The sequence below is a fragment of the Biomphalaria glabrata genome, chromosome 1 (genome assembly GCF_947242115.1).
Source record: "Biomphalaria glabrata chromosome 1, xgBioGlab47.1, whole genome shotgun sequence".
NCBI lineage: Eukaryota > Metazoa > Mollusca > Gastropoda > Planorbidae > Biomphalaria > Biomphalaria glabrata.
In genome coordinates this window covers 21,032,396-21,049,898 of record NC_074711.1, presented here as the reverse complement: position 1 = coordinate 21,049,898, position 17,503 = coordinate 21,032,396, and the positions used below count along the sequence as shown (strand labels likewise).

The 17,503-nt window shown below is 34.5% G+C and overlaps 1 protein-coding gene across 1 annotated transcript; it reads left to right on the top strand.

Annotated features, from left to right (window-relative positions):
- The first annotated feature begins 8,347 nt into the window (after positions 1 to 8,347).
- Positions 8,348 to 17,503, top strand: LOC106072784 (vesicular, overexpressed in cancer, prosurvival protein 1-like). The gene is made up of 4 exons (XM_056027775.1): positions 8,348 to 8,500; positions 9,173 to 9,290; positions 13,873 to 14,063; positions 14,683 to 17,503. Exons 1-4 carry the CDS (start codon positions 8,458 to 8,460, stop codon positions 14,862 to 14,864), a joined length of 534 nt encoding a protein of 177 aa, XP_055883750.1. The 5' UTR covers positions 8,348 to 8,457; the 3' UTR covers positions 14,865 to 17,503.

Below are 17,503 nucleotides of genomic sequence, written 5' to 3'. Positions count from 1 at the left end.
AAAGTGTTTGGGTAGAAAGTGAAAGGTCGTTAATAGTTTGCGGTTGTGTTGCATTTGCTTTGAACTTAAACAAAGGTTTAGATATTATAAAAGTTATTGTTTTGTAACGAGTTTACAGTTCATGAATTATATTTACAAAGTTTTATTCTTACTATAATAATAATCATAAAGAGACTATGAGTATGACTCTATTATTTATAAACTTTAATGTCCTTAAGAAGTCGATGTAACGGTCATGTTATAAGAAATATAAATTGTATTTATATCAAAATATGTATTATATTATTGAACTGTATATTTTAATGTCCGGTTTTCTTTTGTTAAATGTCTTATAAAGGCAATGAGCCAATAAAAATATTTGTGTTTTAATGTAAACTGGCTACTTTCTATTTTTTTTTTTTTACTGGCAAAGTGCAATTTAGGAATGTTTGTAGTTGGAATCCTGGCGAAGGAATTGGTGCTAAAAATTATGTCACAGTATCTGAGGCCATTTTATTGTGATCACTGATTAACATTTGAGGAAAAACTAAAAATAGTATCCGCCTTAGACCGTTGAACTACACTCAAGATGCCGCATCCGCTGGTTCTTAGAGGAAATTAGTTTTAAAAATTCTTTCCTTGGTGGACTAATTGTACACTCACTCCCTTAGACAAAGTAAACTAATCAAAATCTTATTTTAAATAATGGATGTTCTTTCTAGATTAGGGGACTTTGGTAGGCAATATTTATCATAACTTACAACAGACATTTTCTTTGATAAATGCTTAATATCTAACAAGCATTAATTTGATAATCAAAATACAATAATACAATCGTAAAATAAAATTTTAGGCTAACAAAAATGGTATGGCCTTCTTCAGTCAGGAAGCGACTATGCCTGGGGATGGTCGGAACTAAACAGTTTCCCCTCTCTCCAAACAGATATATATATATATCATGGGCGTAGCCAGGAATGGGGGGTTGGGGTTCAACCCCCCCCCCCCCGAAATGAAATCCCCCCACAGGGGGGGGGGACGGAATTAAGTGACTGATTTTTTATTTCATTTTGTTTATTTTACTAAATCATCACTTACCACAGCACAGCCGAGAGGGTTTTGAGTTAAAAACCCTCTACCAGGGGGTTTTGAGTTAAAAACCCTCTACCAGGGGGTTTTGAGTTAAAAACCCTCTACCAGGGGGTTTTGAGTTTAAAACCCCCTACCAGGGGGTTTTGAGATTTTAAAAAACCCTATCAGGGGGTTTTGAGATACAAATCCCTTTACCAGGGGGTTTTGAGTTTAAGACCCCCTACCAGGGGCTTTGAGTTTAAAACCCCCTACGGGGGGTTTTGAGTTTTAAACCCCCTACCAGAGGTTTTTGAAGTTAAATCCCCCTCTTCTATAAAACAAAACAAAAAAATGCAAACAACAATCCCCAAATTCCAACAGCACATAAGGAAGATTTTGATTTCAAAACACCCTCCAAAATTTACGATAAACCCCCTCTTCAATATAAAAAAAAGCAAATTACACACTCAAAATTCTATGTGCGTAGCCAAAAGGGTTTTGAGTTTAATCCCCCCCCCCCCTACAGTTGGGGTTTGAAGCTAAAAAGTACCTATTCAATATTAAAAAAAAAAGCAAATTACACACTATAAAATCTATGAGTGTAGCCAAAGGGGTTTTGAGTTTAAAACCCCCTGCCAGCGGGGTTTGAAGCTGAAAACTACCTCTTCAATATTTAAAAAAAAAAAGCAAATTACGCACTCAAAATGCTATGAGCTTAGCCAAAGGGGTTTTGAGTTTAAATCCCCTTCCTCCAGATGGCTTTTTCTTTAAAGTTTAAAACCCCTCCAGATGGTTTTGAGTTTAAAATTCCCCTACAGAGCGTTTAGAGTTGAAAACCTCTGTCTTCAATATTATTTTAAAGCAAACTACAGTCACCAAATTCTATGATCGTAGCTAAATGGGGTTTTGAATTAAAACCCCTCAACACATGATTTGTACGAAAAAACTTTCCTTTTCGATATAAAATCTAAAACGAAATACAGGCATGTAATTCCAAGAGTGTAGTCAAGAAAGGTTACAAATTTTTACCAGTGGCTTGGGCTCCATTAATAAAGTGTGAATAGTCTTCTGCCGAAATTGAAAAACACTCAATGTGGCTCAACAAAGATGGCTAAGACAGATTTTAGGAGTCAGTCATAGAGATCGGGTCTAAATCAAAGAAATCCTATGCCGAACTGGGAGTCGAACCCTTAGTAAGGTTGTGACAGAGCATCGCATGCGGTTTTGCGGGACATGTTCTCCGACAAAATGAATTACGCAAAAGAAGAGTTGCGGAAACAGCTTGTCGGAAAATGCGAAGAACGGCGCGAGAGGGTCTAAGTCAGTAAGAATAGCACATTAGATTTTTTAAATAAAACTTTTTAATAGCAAGATAATGCACTGAAGATACCTCAGAATATGCATTTTGTTGGCTTTCAATACCAGAAATAGTGCTCGGCGGAGGGGCTTTGCTCCGCGCTGGAGGAGCGCCGCGGGCTCCCCCAGACCCCCTTGCTACCGAGGGCGGGGAGTCTACAAGTTTTCCACTAAGTCCAGGAAGAATCTATTCTAGGGCACAATAAACGTCTTCCGAAAGGGTCAGAATGTAATAAAGATTAATTATGTACACACCCACACACATATATATCCCCCCCAAACCCCCTTCCCCGAAAAAAATCCTGGCTACGCCCATGATATATATATATATATATATATCATTGTTCATATTCACAAGTATTCAATAAACTTATTATTATGAAGATAGGGTTTAATGTGCTCAAGTCTAATGATCACACATTACCGTGTCACATTCATCCACATTATATAGAACTGTTGGCATTTATTGGAATAGGTGCAAGTGTTTTTTAGGGCCCGGTAGGCATACCCTAGTGAACCTATATGACGATAACATATTGTTATATACATCTATTCAAACAGAACCTTGCAATCTGGTGTATATAATTGGTAACATTTTCGCAGTTTACGGCTGTATATTGTAGTACTCCCTCGTTGGGCTAGGTCTAGGACACCATCATCTCTATCTTATCTTATAAATTATGGACGTCAATTCAAAAGAGATTATAATTACGTCCTACTTGTAACCATGTGTCAAAATCTAGACCTAAAACTGTTAAGTTACTCCGTGTTCTAAAGGCCCTAGTATCTATAATAAGGAGAACCTGTCCGAATTTGTTCTACTATATAGAATAAGAAATGTGCCTTTAACACTTGAAAGTTAACAGAGCAGTGGCTGAGCAATCCGCAATCAAGCAAAACAAATGCCATGTGGTTAAATGTCTTTGTCTGAAGCGTGGTCGAGAGGCCAAGTACGCTTGAATTTGGCTTGGCTTGGCTACCTAGAAGGGGGCTCGAGGTTCGACACCCGACTCGGGCAGAGTTGTGTTTACCTAAAGGCAGCACGGAAAACCAACTCCTAGACACCCCCTCCCCCCCACTGGTCCACAAAAGTGATTGGACCAAAAGCGCTCTGAGCATGCCATAAGCATGAAAGTAGCGCTATATAAAAGCTATAATAATTTAATTTAATTTCATTTTGATGGTTATTGAATGGCTAAGTTCTCATTCTCTTTTGTCTTTCCTTTGGTCAAGTATCTGAAAGGTCTGAGGTTGTTGGCTAGTAATAAATAACACTAAACACTGCCTAAAAATCATGAAGTGAATCAACGTAAAATAGTACTCATACTTTATATGTTTGCAACGTAAATCTACCATTGTTGTGATTTATTGGAGAATTTGGGTGGACAAAGAGAGAAATAATTAACACGAAGTAAAAAAATAAAAATAATATATTTATAACTTTCACTAATTTGAGAATACTATTTAAATAAATTATTTTGAGACGATTTCAGTTTAAAATAATAATACAAATAAAAAAAACGCAAAGAACAAAGATTAAGTATAATTCCAGAGTTCTACGACAAATATACAAGTTGGTCGTTGTGCTGACTACATGACAACCTCGTTAACTGTCAGCTATAGGAAAAAATGACCTGTACATCATCTGCCCTATCCATTGCAAGGTCTGAAAGGGGAACTTTAATTTACTTTCTTATTTTCAAATAACATATTAAACTGAACATTTATACTTTATACTTTATTTTGTAACAATTTTATTAATATAAAAGTATATAGAATTAAAAGTTATAGAATTAAAAAAAAAAGCGATTCTTTTCCTTGCATTTTGAAGTTTCCTTTTCATTTGATGTCTCCACATCATTATCTTATCTCTGGTCCCGTCTGGGGCATAGGCCACAAACCAGCTACCTCAAAACGTCTCTGTTCTGGGCTAGTCTTTCCAACTGTCCCCACGTCTTCCCCATCTGCTTCCAAATCTGGACCGTCCCCTATTCCTCTCTCCATGGGTGTTCCAGCTGAGGGATTTTCATGTCATGTTTGAATTTGAAGGTTATGGTCTATCTATCTCCAGCTTCTGAAGGACATCTACTTCAATGGGCTGCATTGCTTTGTTCTTTGCCTCAGTTCCTCTTTCGGTCTGGCCGGCGGATCATGAGAATGTTCCTGAGGCAGGTATTGATGAATTTTTGCATTTTTTTTCATGGTGGTGACGGTGGTTCTCCAGGTCTCTGCTTCATATACCAGTAGTATTGGTTTAACAAAGGTGTTGAAAAGCCTGATCTTGGCGGTGGTGATTTCTCCATATATTATGACGATTTTCTATTGGTTATTATCAGTTTTATGTTTTAATTTTTGAAGCTGACTTTGATCTATGATTTCTCTTTTTTTTCTTCTTTACAAAGCGCAAATGGCTCATTGAAAAATAGAGAGAAAAAAATGCTGATCGAACCCACGACATTCGGGTTATTAGCACGACGCTCTAACAACTAAGATAACCGGTCATACAACAAAGGGTATACGTAAATATATATATATAAATCTATAAATTAAATATAAATAAATAGAAAATAAAAAATTACAGCCAATTATTCCACTTCTTTCCAGATAATGCAAAAAAATAATTGTTGTTAATTGAATAATTCATGAAGTGACTTTCTGAAATTTCGATTAAATGTTTTGTCACGCAGAACAGGTTTATGTGCTCGAAAAAATAATTAAAAGTTGTCAAAATAAATGAATAAAATTTCTAATTAAGTGTGAGCTAATTGTACAAATAAAAAATAATACAACTATAGAATATAGAAATACTTTTTAAAAACAAAGCTGAGTGAAATTGCATCAATAATTTTGAATCAATTATTTTATTTATTTTGGATAAATCCAGCCTAACAATAATCACATTTCGCTATTTGAAATATTTTTATAAATTGTTCTTGTTTAGAATAACATTCATGCTTATAACATTCTCAGTGCGCTATTGTCCAATCATTTTGTGTACCAGTTGAGGGTTAGGGGGTATAGGGGAGAAAGTGACCGTGCTACCTTTCCGAAAGTAATAAAAAAGAAAAGTTGCATTCAAGCACTTAAAAAAAAAAAGAATTATTATAGTCTACTGCTAGTCTAAATGGTATAGAGAACGACCTAAATCTCTACACAAGGCTTATCTCCCCTTAGTTTAGTAGATTTTCTTTATAAAACAAAATTATTTAATTAGGTTTAAAGGATTAACTAATTGTTAGTATCTTGATCATTTCACGTGTTATCATCGGCAATGAACAATTGTGCAAAGTGTCAATTTGACATGAGAATGGGAAGTGGGAGAAATAACATGAAAATGGTTCCACCCAGACTGACAGACGGAATGCATTGCTTTGTAAAAAGGATCTGCGTGTAAATCTCATTTGCTCATATTATGTTACGCTACTAAAGAGAAAAGATGGCATAGAGTGCACATTTTGTAATTTACATTTAGGAATTAAAAAAAAAATGTTCATATTTTCCTTTTTTTTTAAAGTTAAAAAAAAAAAAAAGAAGGGGGGGGGGGTGAAACAACAATGTTTGTCCCTACCGGAGAATGGGCAAAACATCTTTAGTATCATCAACATTCTTATTAATGGGTAAAAGGGTAGTGCGTTGAAATGGAGAAACTTGGCTTCGCCGTTTTATTATTATTTTTTCTTATTTTATAGATACTAATTACTCACAATTTCTTTTTACTTTGATGTGGACCTGCTCTAGAATCAGCTTGTTTCTTCATTAGAGAGAAAAGGTGATGGCATGGTATAAGGTCAAACTAAAAAATCTTATTAAGGAAATATGCAATTTTAAGAATAAACACATTTATGCACACACTTTGTGTACTTTTGTCACGGAACAAGTGCGCTTCCTACAGTAGATCGGGGCAAGGAGGGGAAGAGGGTGGCTATCACTGTTTCATTGCTATTTTTTTTTCTTTTTGTCTTTCTACACATTATATTCTTCTGGATCACTCAATCTTCTTTATGTCGATTAGACTTATTAAATTAACTTAATATTACTAAAATCCAAATAATCTCCTACAGTAACCTATCTCCTGGCGGATCCAGGGGCGATCGATTTTAGTATAGAATTCACACAATTTGTATACGAATTTATTACTTATGTTAATAATATATACTAATTATTTATATTTCAACCTATTTTAGATTATTTCGCCCTCCCTTCTAGTATGTTGGCCAATTTGGTAGGGTCGGGAGGGTGAGATGGCATCAATCCGCCCCCCCCCCCCACCATCAACGTTTGAGTGGGGGGGACGGTCCTATTTATTGATAGAAATCACAGCTTGCTAACAGAATCAATTAAATATCTATATGATTAAAACTTGTTATTGGTATTTTAACCGGTCTATATATTATGTCGTTCACCTGAGGCCGATTGGGGGGAGGGTAGCGAATACCTCTACTGCCCTTCCCATCTAAACCCTTTGAGTGGGGGGGGGCAGTCCTACTTTTATGGAGAAATCATAGTATATGAACAAAATTAGTCAAATATCTATATAATATAAACAGGTGGAAGGGCGATACATGCAATCACCTTCCCCCCATCGGACAAACCAATACTTTTTCTTTTTGTATTATAGTAAGAAATTACAAAATTAAAAAAATCTGTCACTCATGGGCGTAGACGGGGGGGGGGGGGGGGTTGGGGTTTAATGCAAAATGCAATCATTAGCAGAAATTATAAAAAGGAGCAAGGATTAATCGTTTTCATTTTACCGCCCTTCCCCTTTCCAGACAGAATTTTTGTAATTTCACATGAATTTATCATAACTATTTTAAGAAAGACTTTGCTTTGGAAAAGTTATAATTGAAACAAAATTTTTCAATATAACAGTCACGGTTGAGGTGAGTTCAAAAGCCAGATAATCTTTTCCTAGTCGCCTTTTTCCACTCTATCTCATATTTTTCTAGTTAAATACATTTAGGACTATAACTCACAATTTATGCTTGAATTTTATTGAATATTATTAATCGAATATTTTTTTTTCGGCGGCGAACCTCAAAGCCTTAATCTAAATATGTTGGGTATCTTATCTTTTCAAAGAACAAATCGGTTTTATTTGCAATGTATTAAGGGACTATAAATTCATATTAGAATATTTTTCCACATTTTTCAAAAGGTCCTTTATAATAGAATGAATAATGAGCTGTAGGTCAGGAGAATGCGTTTCAGCCGTGAAAATGCAAGAAAACGCTTTTGGCGTAGGTGCTTCGCCCCGAACCCCACTGATAAATAATGAGCTGTAGATCAGGAGAATGCCTTTTTTGCCAGTGAAGAATGCCAGAAAACGCTTTTAGCGTCGAGGCTTCGCCACGAACCTCACTTATGAATAATAAGCTGTAGATGTCAGGAAAAATGCGTTTCTGCAGTGAAGAATGCAAGAAAACGCTTTTGGCGTCGGGACTTCGCCCCGAACCCCACTGATAAATAATGAGCTGTAGATGTCAGGAGAATGCGTTTCTGTAGTGAAAAATGCAAGAAAACGCTTTTGGCGTCGAGGCTTCGCCCTGAATCCCACCGAGGAAGCTTACAGCGCTCGCCCAGACCCCCAAGCTTGCAAGAGAAAGGCCTCAACATGACTGTTTTTTTTTTCTTTTCTTTTTTCGCCGAAGATTGAGAAACAGTCTTATTTTATTCTCATATATATATATATATATATATATATATATATATATATATATATATATATATATATATATATATATATATATATATATATGCCGTACGCACGTTTATACATAGGGTTAGGGTTTACTGGGCGTTAGGGTTAGGTTTTGGAAAAAAATCGCCCCCCCCCCAAATTTCTGGATCCGCCAGTGCCGTTATGTTTACTTAGGTCTAAACACTAAGTTGTTCTTTTGTGTTCACCACGGTCGCTAAGGAAATCTTTTATCAGTGACTTATTTCGGAGTTACCTACACAGATTAGTTTCCAGGCTTAGAGTGCTGTCTCACACAACTATAAATGCACATAAAACTGTAGTTTTTACTTAGAGACAAAAACAAAGAAAACAATATGAGGGGAATATTTATTGTGATTTTTCTTTGCATGACTCTGGGTAAGGAAACATGAGCTAGCCTCGTGTTTAAACACATCATTATAACAAAAAATTAGAAAATATTAAAGACTTTTTGTTCTCCATCCATGTACGTTAAGGCAAACGGTCCTCGTTAAGTTTTCATTTCCAACTATGTATAATGTACCTGGTGACCGAGCCATGAATGTGTGTATATATGAAATTGTATAGCAAGTTAGTAAGTAATTAAGGATAAGATCAACTGCCCAGTAAAGATTTAAATTGAAATTTGAAATGGCGTTCACGGATATTGGAGATTCTTTTAAGAGAGTTACAAAAAAAGGAAAATGCAAAGGCTAAATAAGCCCAGCCACTACAATAGAGATCTTCACGAGTAGAAATGCAACATTACCCTGAATGCTTTGTTTTTTGCTTTTTTTCTTCAAGAAAATATTGCAACAAACAGTCATGGTTCTACAGAAGAATGCCCACTCTACCAATACAGAAAAGATGCACAAAGCTTAAAAATATCTGGACCACGAAATCAGAAATTCAACACATTGACAAAGTCTGCTCTCAGAATGAAATAAACGTGTCTGACTAGCAAAACAAGAGAATGATTAAAAGTAAAATGGAGATAAATACATTCGTACATAGTAAACATTAAATCATTGTATATGAATGATTTTTGTTCCTCTTATCTTTCTAATTTAGCAAAGTTCAACTCTGCAGAGTATTGTTATTCTTCTATCCAGACATCAATTTACTGCTACAATGATTGTTGTGGAACTAGATATTACCAATATTGCTGTACCGATACTTATGATATTGGGTAAGAAGAGACTTAAAATAAAATTTGTTTTATAAGTTTATACTAGGCTGAGAATGCTAAGACAAATGAAAAAAAAAGATAAGTTCCTAATGAACCATATTATTTACACATTTCATTAAGTTATAGATGTAATTGAATTTGAGGTTTAACATCACCAGATAATCTGGTATTAGGGTCTGGGTGTTGACATCATGTTTTGTATGCGAATGTGAAATGGAATCGTTTAGAGCAGTGATGGTAAAACTACGGCCCTCGGGCCAACTCCGGTACACCCAAATATTTTGTAGCAATGACTAAAACTAACAATATCACTCACTATTATTAATAAACATTGTTTATCTGCTTGAAAAGTAAAACCTGTCCTTGATGTCAATTGTAGAATGTTTGTTCAAAGTTGACAACTTTAAATATTTCTGACCAGCTTTTTTTTCCAATAATGAAACTAAGATGAAAACAATTGACGGATAAGAATGTAAATTCACTTTAGACTAACTTCGACCCAATTTAAAAAAAAATATATTAAACCAATCACTGTTTCATACTTCGAACTAGTTTAATTTAATATCACTAAACCCCATATTAAATTTCTGCATTGTTTATGTCCACTTCCCCACACCAATTTTTAGCGGCCCCCGAAAGGGGAAAAGACGCTATTAGTTTTGTGTGGTTTATCTGTCTGTCCGTCCGTCCGTCCCGTTAAGATCCCAGAAACTAGAAAAGAAAATATGAATCAGAAATCAAGATATTCTAGATCATTCAAAGTTCTGATGCAACGGCTACTTTTTCTTTTCCAAAAGAGAACCATCTAATTTTTTAAATTATCTATGCAAGCAGATGATAAATAAAAAATACACCACTTTTTAATGAAAAACTTCTGGGGAGGTAAGTTTTTTTTAGAAAGGTCACAGACTTCTGCATAAATAACTCAAGCTTAATTCATAGATTCGCGCATTGGTACAACACATTTGATTCTAAGGTCACTATGGTAAAAGTGTCAATGGATAATGATAAAAAATATATTTTCCATTTATTAACTAAGTTATTGAGAGGAATACTGATTCCAATGTTGCTTTAAAAAAAGAATTTTGATACGAACTTCGTTTTAGCTATAGATCTAATTTGCAAAGATAACAAACTACTTTTATAACGCGCAGTTTTGACATATCGTCATTAGCCTATGTACTTGACTTGGTCTATATAAAACTAAATAAAGTCCAGATTTAGATATATTTGATATATATATTTATTTATCCTGGTGAAGACTCTAGATCAGCGGTTCTCAACCTTTTAAGCTCGGCGACCCCTTTTACAATTCCTCACTTTGACGCGACCCCCACCCCCTTACACACACACACATAGCAATAGAAGAGTAGACAATAACAACCCATATTTCCGATGGACTTAGGCGACCCCTGGCAAACCGTCAATCGACCCCCAAAGGGGTCGCGACCCACAGGTTGAGAACCCCTGCTCTAGGTAGACCACTTCGGGGGCCGATTCTGAGTTTGTATTTCCACACAAACTATCTTTGTAACCTTGTTTTTTTTCAGTGTTTGTCCCGCTCCCAAAACAGTTTGCCCATCACTGACTTAGAGAATGCCAATGTCAATTCACAAATCTTACATTCTTACACTAGATCTATACCTCCCACAGTCTCATTGGTTCACAATCTCATACTACTTTATCTTCACGACACTTGTACATATTTGCGAACTGTATTAGGGATCCGCTTTATGTACAGCTTATCTCAGTTTCTCCAACAATTAGAACCGAACACAAAAAATCGATAAGGTGGATTATTGTATTTATGTTATACTATATTTGTTGAATCCTTCAAATTGAAATGCATTCAAAGACGTTTTGTTATTTATTGACATAATAGTGATTTAGTTTACTGTTGCTAAGGTCACATTCCAATGTATTCGACTTGTAAATTGTTTTGAAATTTCTAGAATGGCTTACATTATAGTTTATTACGTGTTTAAAGGAACATTCATTTTCGAAAGAATAAATGCACCAATATTCAATATGCACGTTTGGCATTAAAAATATATATTTGAATATATATATGGTTAAAAAATGGTGGGCTAGCCAGTCTACAGAAGACATATACTCTGACACTGGAACATACAAGTAAACTCTTTGTGACTTTGTAGTGTCTATTGTGAATCGACTTCCAATTCTAATGTAATGTTAAAATCTTGTTCGCTGCTGGTCATAATATGTATTTTTTTCTGTATTGATTTGCATTCTGAAAGCTGCGAAAGTCTTGTCTATGCGTCTCAAAGTTTTTGAACCAACTTTAAACATTGGCTTAGGGATTTAACTCATAGGGAATACAAATCACAGTTTTTATCTGGATTTAGTGTCTAGGGTTATCCAGATTGGAGTAGAGTGCTAACACTGGAGTCTGTATAATACAGACGTGTTGCATTTTTTAAGGGCCTAAAAATGAAGAATGTTGCGTTAATACATTTGTGTATATATATATATATATATATATATATATATATATATATATATATATATATATATATATATATATATATATATATATATATATATATATATATATATACTTTATATAGTAGAATGTGAGGCGTATGTATGTATATATGTATGTATGTATGTATGTATGTATGTATGTATGTATGTATGTATGTATGTATGTATGTATGTATGTATGTATGCGACGAATAGAAATCAAAACCGCTTGACCAATCTTGATAAAACTTGGCAGAAATGTTCCTTGGGTACTAACTTAGACTGTAGTGTATGTATTGTAGCCCTAAAACAAACTTAAGACCCTCAAAAAAAAAATAAAGTTGTCCGACTCTATTAAAGCTATAGTATTTATGGATCTATGCTTTGTTTACAATGATGACATGAGAAAAGATCGAAAGGATTTATATCTATATCTAATTTTAAGAACTAAACTTTGCACTTTTTTTTTAATACATTAAAATACAAAATATAGTCTATTGATTTCATTATTTAAAAAAATTAACCTTCAAATTTGTGTTTCAAACGCATTTTTACATTAATTCGTTATTTATATCTGCGAATTAAGATATCCCGATGCACATTCTTTCATTAGACATTACCGAATGGTTACACATTAACACATCTCTCTACTGAGTCTATAGTCTATTCCTAGGTCTATAACTCTTATTGAACTCTAAGATGATAGAACTTCTTTTCGCAAAGATAGTTTTATGCTTTAACACATAAACATAATAATTATAGTCCATTCATTTAATATTTTAATCATCTTAACATTCACATTTGTTTTTCTAAAGCATTTTTAATACATTCGTTCGCTGTTCGCTAAAGCTGCGAAGCCGTGTTGAGATAGGCCTATATCATAGACATAAATAAATATAGACTGGAAAAAGGAAGTAACTTCAGGTAACTTGAAAACATGTATATCTATTGTATTCGGATTTCCGAATTATGAAAAGTTGCATGATCTTCATTCTTAGAGATTAAACAAAGCTACACTGCCTCCTTATTTACAATATATATAGGTGTGTATCAAAGTTAAAAAAGCACTTTTATACTGCTCATAAATGCTTTATAATAAAGTACACAAAATTGCAAGTCACAAATTTTCGTTTCATAAAACTCTTTAATTGGCCAGTCTATATTTATTTATGTCTATGGCCTATATTCATTCATGAAAAAAGGTCACGCATGCGCAGAGCAAAGCGTTCACGCAGCACAGAATGAACTCTATAAAAGCCAATTTATAACTCTAGATTAGTCTAGATCTATATCTATGTCTACCTCAAGATCTAATTTATACTTTATTCATTTCAAATTTTAATGAAATATATGTAGGCATACAAGCAAATGTTTTAATTTGAAAAAATGGATTTGAGTAGATAAGCTATTTTGATTTGATAGCTTCATTCATACTATTTTTACATTTACACATTCGCTTTATTTATTACATTATTATTTCGTTTAATTGTTTTAAAAACACTCTCAGTGACTTTATGGACAGTAACACGCAAATAAAGACCCGCGGGTCGCGGGAAATATGTCAATTACTGACGCTGCAAACGTTTAGAGATGTTTAAAAATAAATTGAATAGTAATCTTGATTCTCGAAACCTAAGGTCTTGCCATACTTAGAAAACAAGAACTACTTTTAATGGGCGCTAGAATGTATTAATTTGTGGCATGGGCGTAGCCAGGATTTTTTTCGGGGGGGGGGGGGAGGGGGTCTGGGGTGGAATTTTGTTCTTCCCCCGCCCCCCTCGAAAAAAAAAATGTTTTATGGATGGATGTGTGTGTGTGTGTGTACATAATTAATCTCTATTACATTTTGACCCTTCATTCTTTTGGAAGACGTTTATTGTGCCCTAGAATAGGGTCTTTCTGGGGTTAGTGAACAAATTGTAGACTCCCACCCTTTTAAATTGATTCTTGTGTTGTCAGGTAGAAGAAATAATTTCTGCTTAATCCCAGATTGGGTGTGGGAGAAATAAAGTGTACAATCTTTTTACCATACAGGCAGTGAGTTGTTATACGCTTTGTAATTTTTAAAAAAATCAACATTTTTATTCCGTTCCTACAGCAACTCGGGCATCATTGTTGCTATTGCGGTGCCATTAGGTGTCGCCTTCGGCGCTTTCATTGCATTGATCGTCTGCTGTTGTAAAGGGCTACTGTGTTTCAAAAGTCACGCAGTACGGCCCGGTGTGGCCCATGGGCCATCAACAGTTACAACCCACGTCAGTCAACAAGGGCAACAAATGAGCCAGCCAGGTAAATACATTGAGTGGGTGTTAGGTGTTATGACCAACGATAGATCTAGATGTAGATCTAGAAGTTAAGTATCATAAATCATAAGGGGGGAAATAAATATTTATTTTAATATCATAATGATCATATTTAATTTACAAAAGTGAACTGTAGGCCTACGCTTTCAGAAAACAAAAAAAAGTATCATTTGCACTTGAACTTTGCAAGATTTAAAATATCCTGAGATGGTATCTTCAATCTCATTTCTAGTCCTTTATTGACCCAAACGGGACGACGGACGTACAACACAAAACTAATAGCGGCTGTTTCCCTTTCGGAGGCCGCTTAAATGGAATTAAGGTCTAAATAATAAAATATTAATGACTGTTTTTTCTCATCTATTAACTAACCTTTGTGGCTTCGGTCTCTTAGCCGTATATACCACCTTTATAACTCTTATCGCCGTCTTTCATCCCACGAAGCAATCTTGTATCTTATTCAATTTTTTTAAAAAGATCTTATTTTTCTTTCAACTTTTTCTATTGTTTTAGATTTTGTTAAAACAAATTCTAAACTATTATTATTATTATTATTATTATTATGATATTTAACAAATATTTAAGAGTTTAAATTTTCTCTTCAGCTGCACCTCCGATATTTTCAACGTATTCCTACGCATCAGGTCAAAGTCAAGGCTACCCACTGCAAGCTTACAGCCAACAAAACACTTCATTCCCAGGAACTGTTCCTCAGCCTTCATACGCATCGTACCCCCCTCCAACATTTGAGCAAGCCACCAACCAGCAAGTGAAGACCCAGCCATAAGTGCACAATGCAAGGGATACGACGTGTCTCTTACTTTAGTTATATGTGGAGTCATGGTGTACTATTTAACCAAAAATACATTGTCCATGCCTAATGTTTATTTCTCATGATTAATTTGATTGAGCTTTAACACAAGTATAAAAAAAAAATTCTGTTAAAAGACCTAAGAACAAAAAGCCGCATTTAAAAACATACTTTTATTTTGTGTAATGAACCTTACGACAGTTTGTCTTTAAAACAAGTATTATAATTTTTTAAATTCCTTTTTTATGAAGCTGATAGCCATATATTAAATCTCATTATATTTAATTCTTGTAATGATTCATTATCGAAGGAGTCTTTCCAGTAGGCTATGCTCAATCCAATTCTTATATTAATAGCCCAGCTATTGATCTCTACACGTGACGGTGGGCAAAATGATCATGCTACATCGATCTATTCATTCACCTCTTTTACAAATACGAAGAAACACTTCAGTTTAGTGCGGGAATTCCCGCCGAGGTCGTGATTGCAATAAACAGACGAAAGCCAAATTTATTTTAAGATTATATTTTGAAAAAATATAACTGTCAAACCAAAGTTTTCACTGTGTGAGAAATTAGGTTATTATTTTTTCCCAAAAAGTTATACACAACCTAACGCATTTCTTTGAAAAATCGTTAGAATCATTTTTGAAATACCCGTCCTGTTTTCATCCATATTTTTGAGCATTTGCAAAATTGGCATCTAATGGTAGGAACTGTAAAAGAGTCTAAAAAAAAAGTGAACTCTCTGGGCACCAAAAGCAAGTTTAATTTAACCTTATTGTCAAACTCTTGAAAAAAAGTTTCGGAGTAGGAGCGAGACCATTTGTTCTAGAAGGCCTGAACACTGACCTGTGGGCAGTTTACACCAATAGCTCGTTGCCACATTACAGGTCTGCACGACGTGATAACAAGCTATTGATCTCCAATGCCGATAGGTTGCGACGTTGCAGGTCAGTGTTAAGGTCTTGTATAACGACTGGCCTCTGTTGAAAACAGTGGAAGAACAAAATGGAACTAATTTGGGTTAGTTAAAAATCTAAATACAACACAATTCCACACATCTTCTTATTTTATAGATTACAGTAATTACTTCAAAAGAGAAGCTAATGACGCCCTGCGCTTTTCATGTGTTTTTTCGTGTTAATAAAGGACATCACAATTTCAGGCAACCCATTCCATTCTCTAATAGCACTGGGGAGCACTTGTACGAATTTGTTCTAGCATATGGAGTAAGAAATGTGCTTCTATCTTTTTTTTTAATAATGCTAACAGTTTTTTTCCTAATGAGCGCACAAGGGACAAAAACGAGAAATATTGACTCTATACCATATGAATTTTTTCAAAAAGTTCAATTCAAAGAAAATTTCATCCTTTTTAAAGCTTTGTTATTCTATTTGTCCTGGTTAATGTGTGCAGGCGTCTGGTATCTGAAGTCATATGTCTCATTTGCCTGAGAGCTATCCTCCTCTGATAATTTCTATTTGCATGTAGTTTGGTTTATTTTCAGATAATGTGTCAATATTCTTACCAATTGTAAAAGACCCGTATACATAAGTTTCCCTTATTTACATTCAAACATAATTCATGGAATATGATGCAGAAAACCATCTTTTTCAAACTGAAAAAAAAAGGCTTTTATTTGGACAAAATATAGAAGAAAACTAGAAAGTAACCGCTAGTTAAAAAAAAAAAAAAGAAAAGTTCCCCTTTCAGACCTAAGGATAAGATCAAGGTGAGCTTAGGAAGAATGAAGTATAAACTACGATTGCTTCCCTTGGCTTGTTATAGACATTATGTTGGAGATCCACATACATGATTTCACCTCCCTAAATAGAATTTTTTTTTTTTTTGCAAAGCTAATATCAAATCTGTTTGTCTGTCTGTCTGGGAGGCACGTTTTTTCGCTCACTTTCCATTCTCAGATCGTGTTGTAATTTCGCCAAATTTTTAATTGTTGCTGAAAACACTTGAAAATAAAAAAGTAGCAAATAAGTTAATCAATAAGTGGTAATTAATTAAGTTTGTTCCACATAGGAAAAGGGGAGATAAGACTTGTGATGATGAGAGATATAGCATCGATTGAAATTTCTCTTCCTTCACTTTGTAAGCTTTGTACTTTAAAAATATTTGTACAAAGCTTATATCAACTCACTCTGTCTGTCTGGTAAAAAGTTTGTACACGTTATTTCTCCCACACCCAATCTCGGATCAAGCTGAAATTTTGAGCAATTATTTATTTTACCTAACAACACATGAATCAATAAAAAAAAAATCAAATTAGTTAATTAACAATCGGTAATTAATTGTTTTGTTTGGTATCTCGAGCAAAAGAATGAAATTTCACTTGACTGAAGTGGTGGTATAAGCTGAATTAGTCCCCTTTATAGGTCGTCGTCTGAGGATTAGTGAACACAAACATGAAATAGAAAAAAAGATAACTATACAATTTCTTATGTTCATACGTTCTTCGCTAGCAGAGTGGTTACCGTGTTGACCTGAGAAGCCCGAGAAGGCTTTAGCCCAAGAATTCGAATTCAGGTCGCTCACTTTAAAAAAAAAAATACATTTAAAAAATGCTAATGATCACCCATATACCCCGTTCTATCTCTCCCA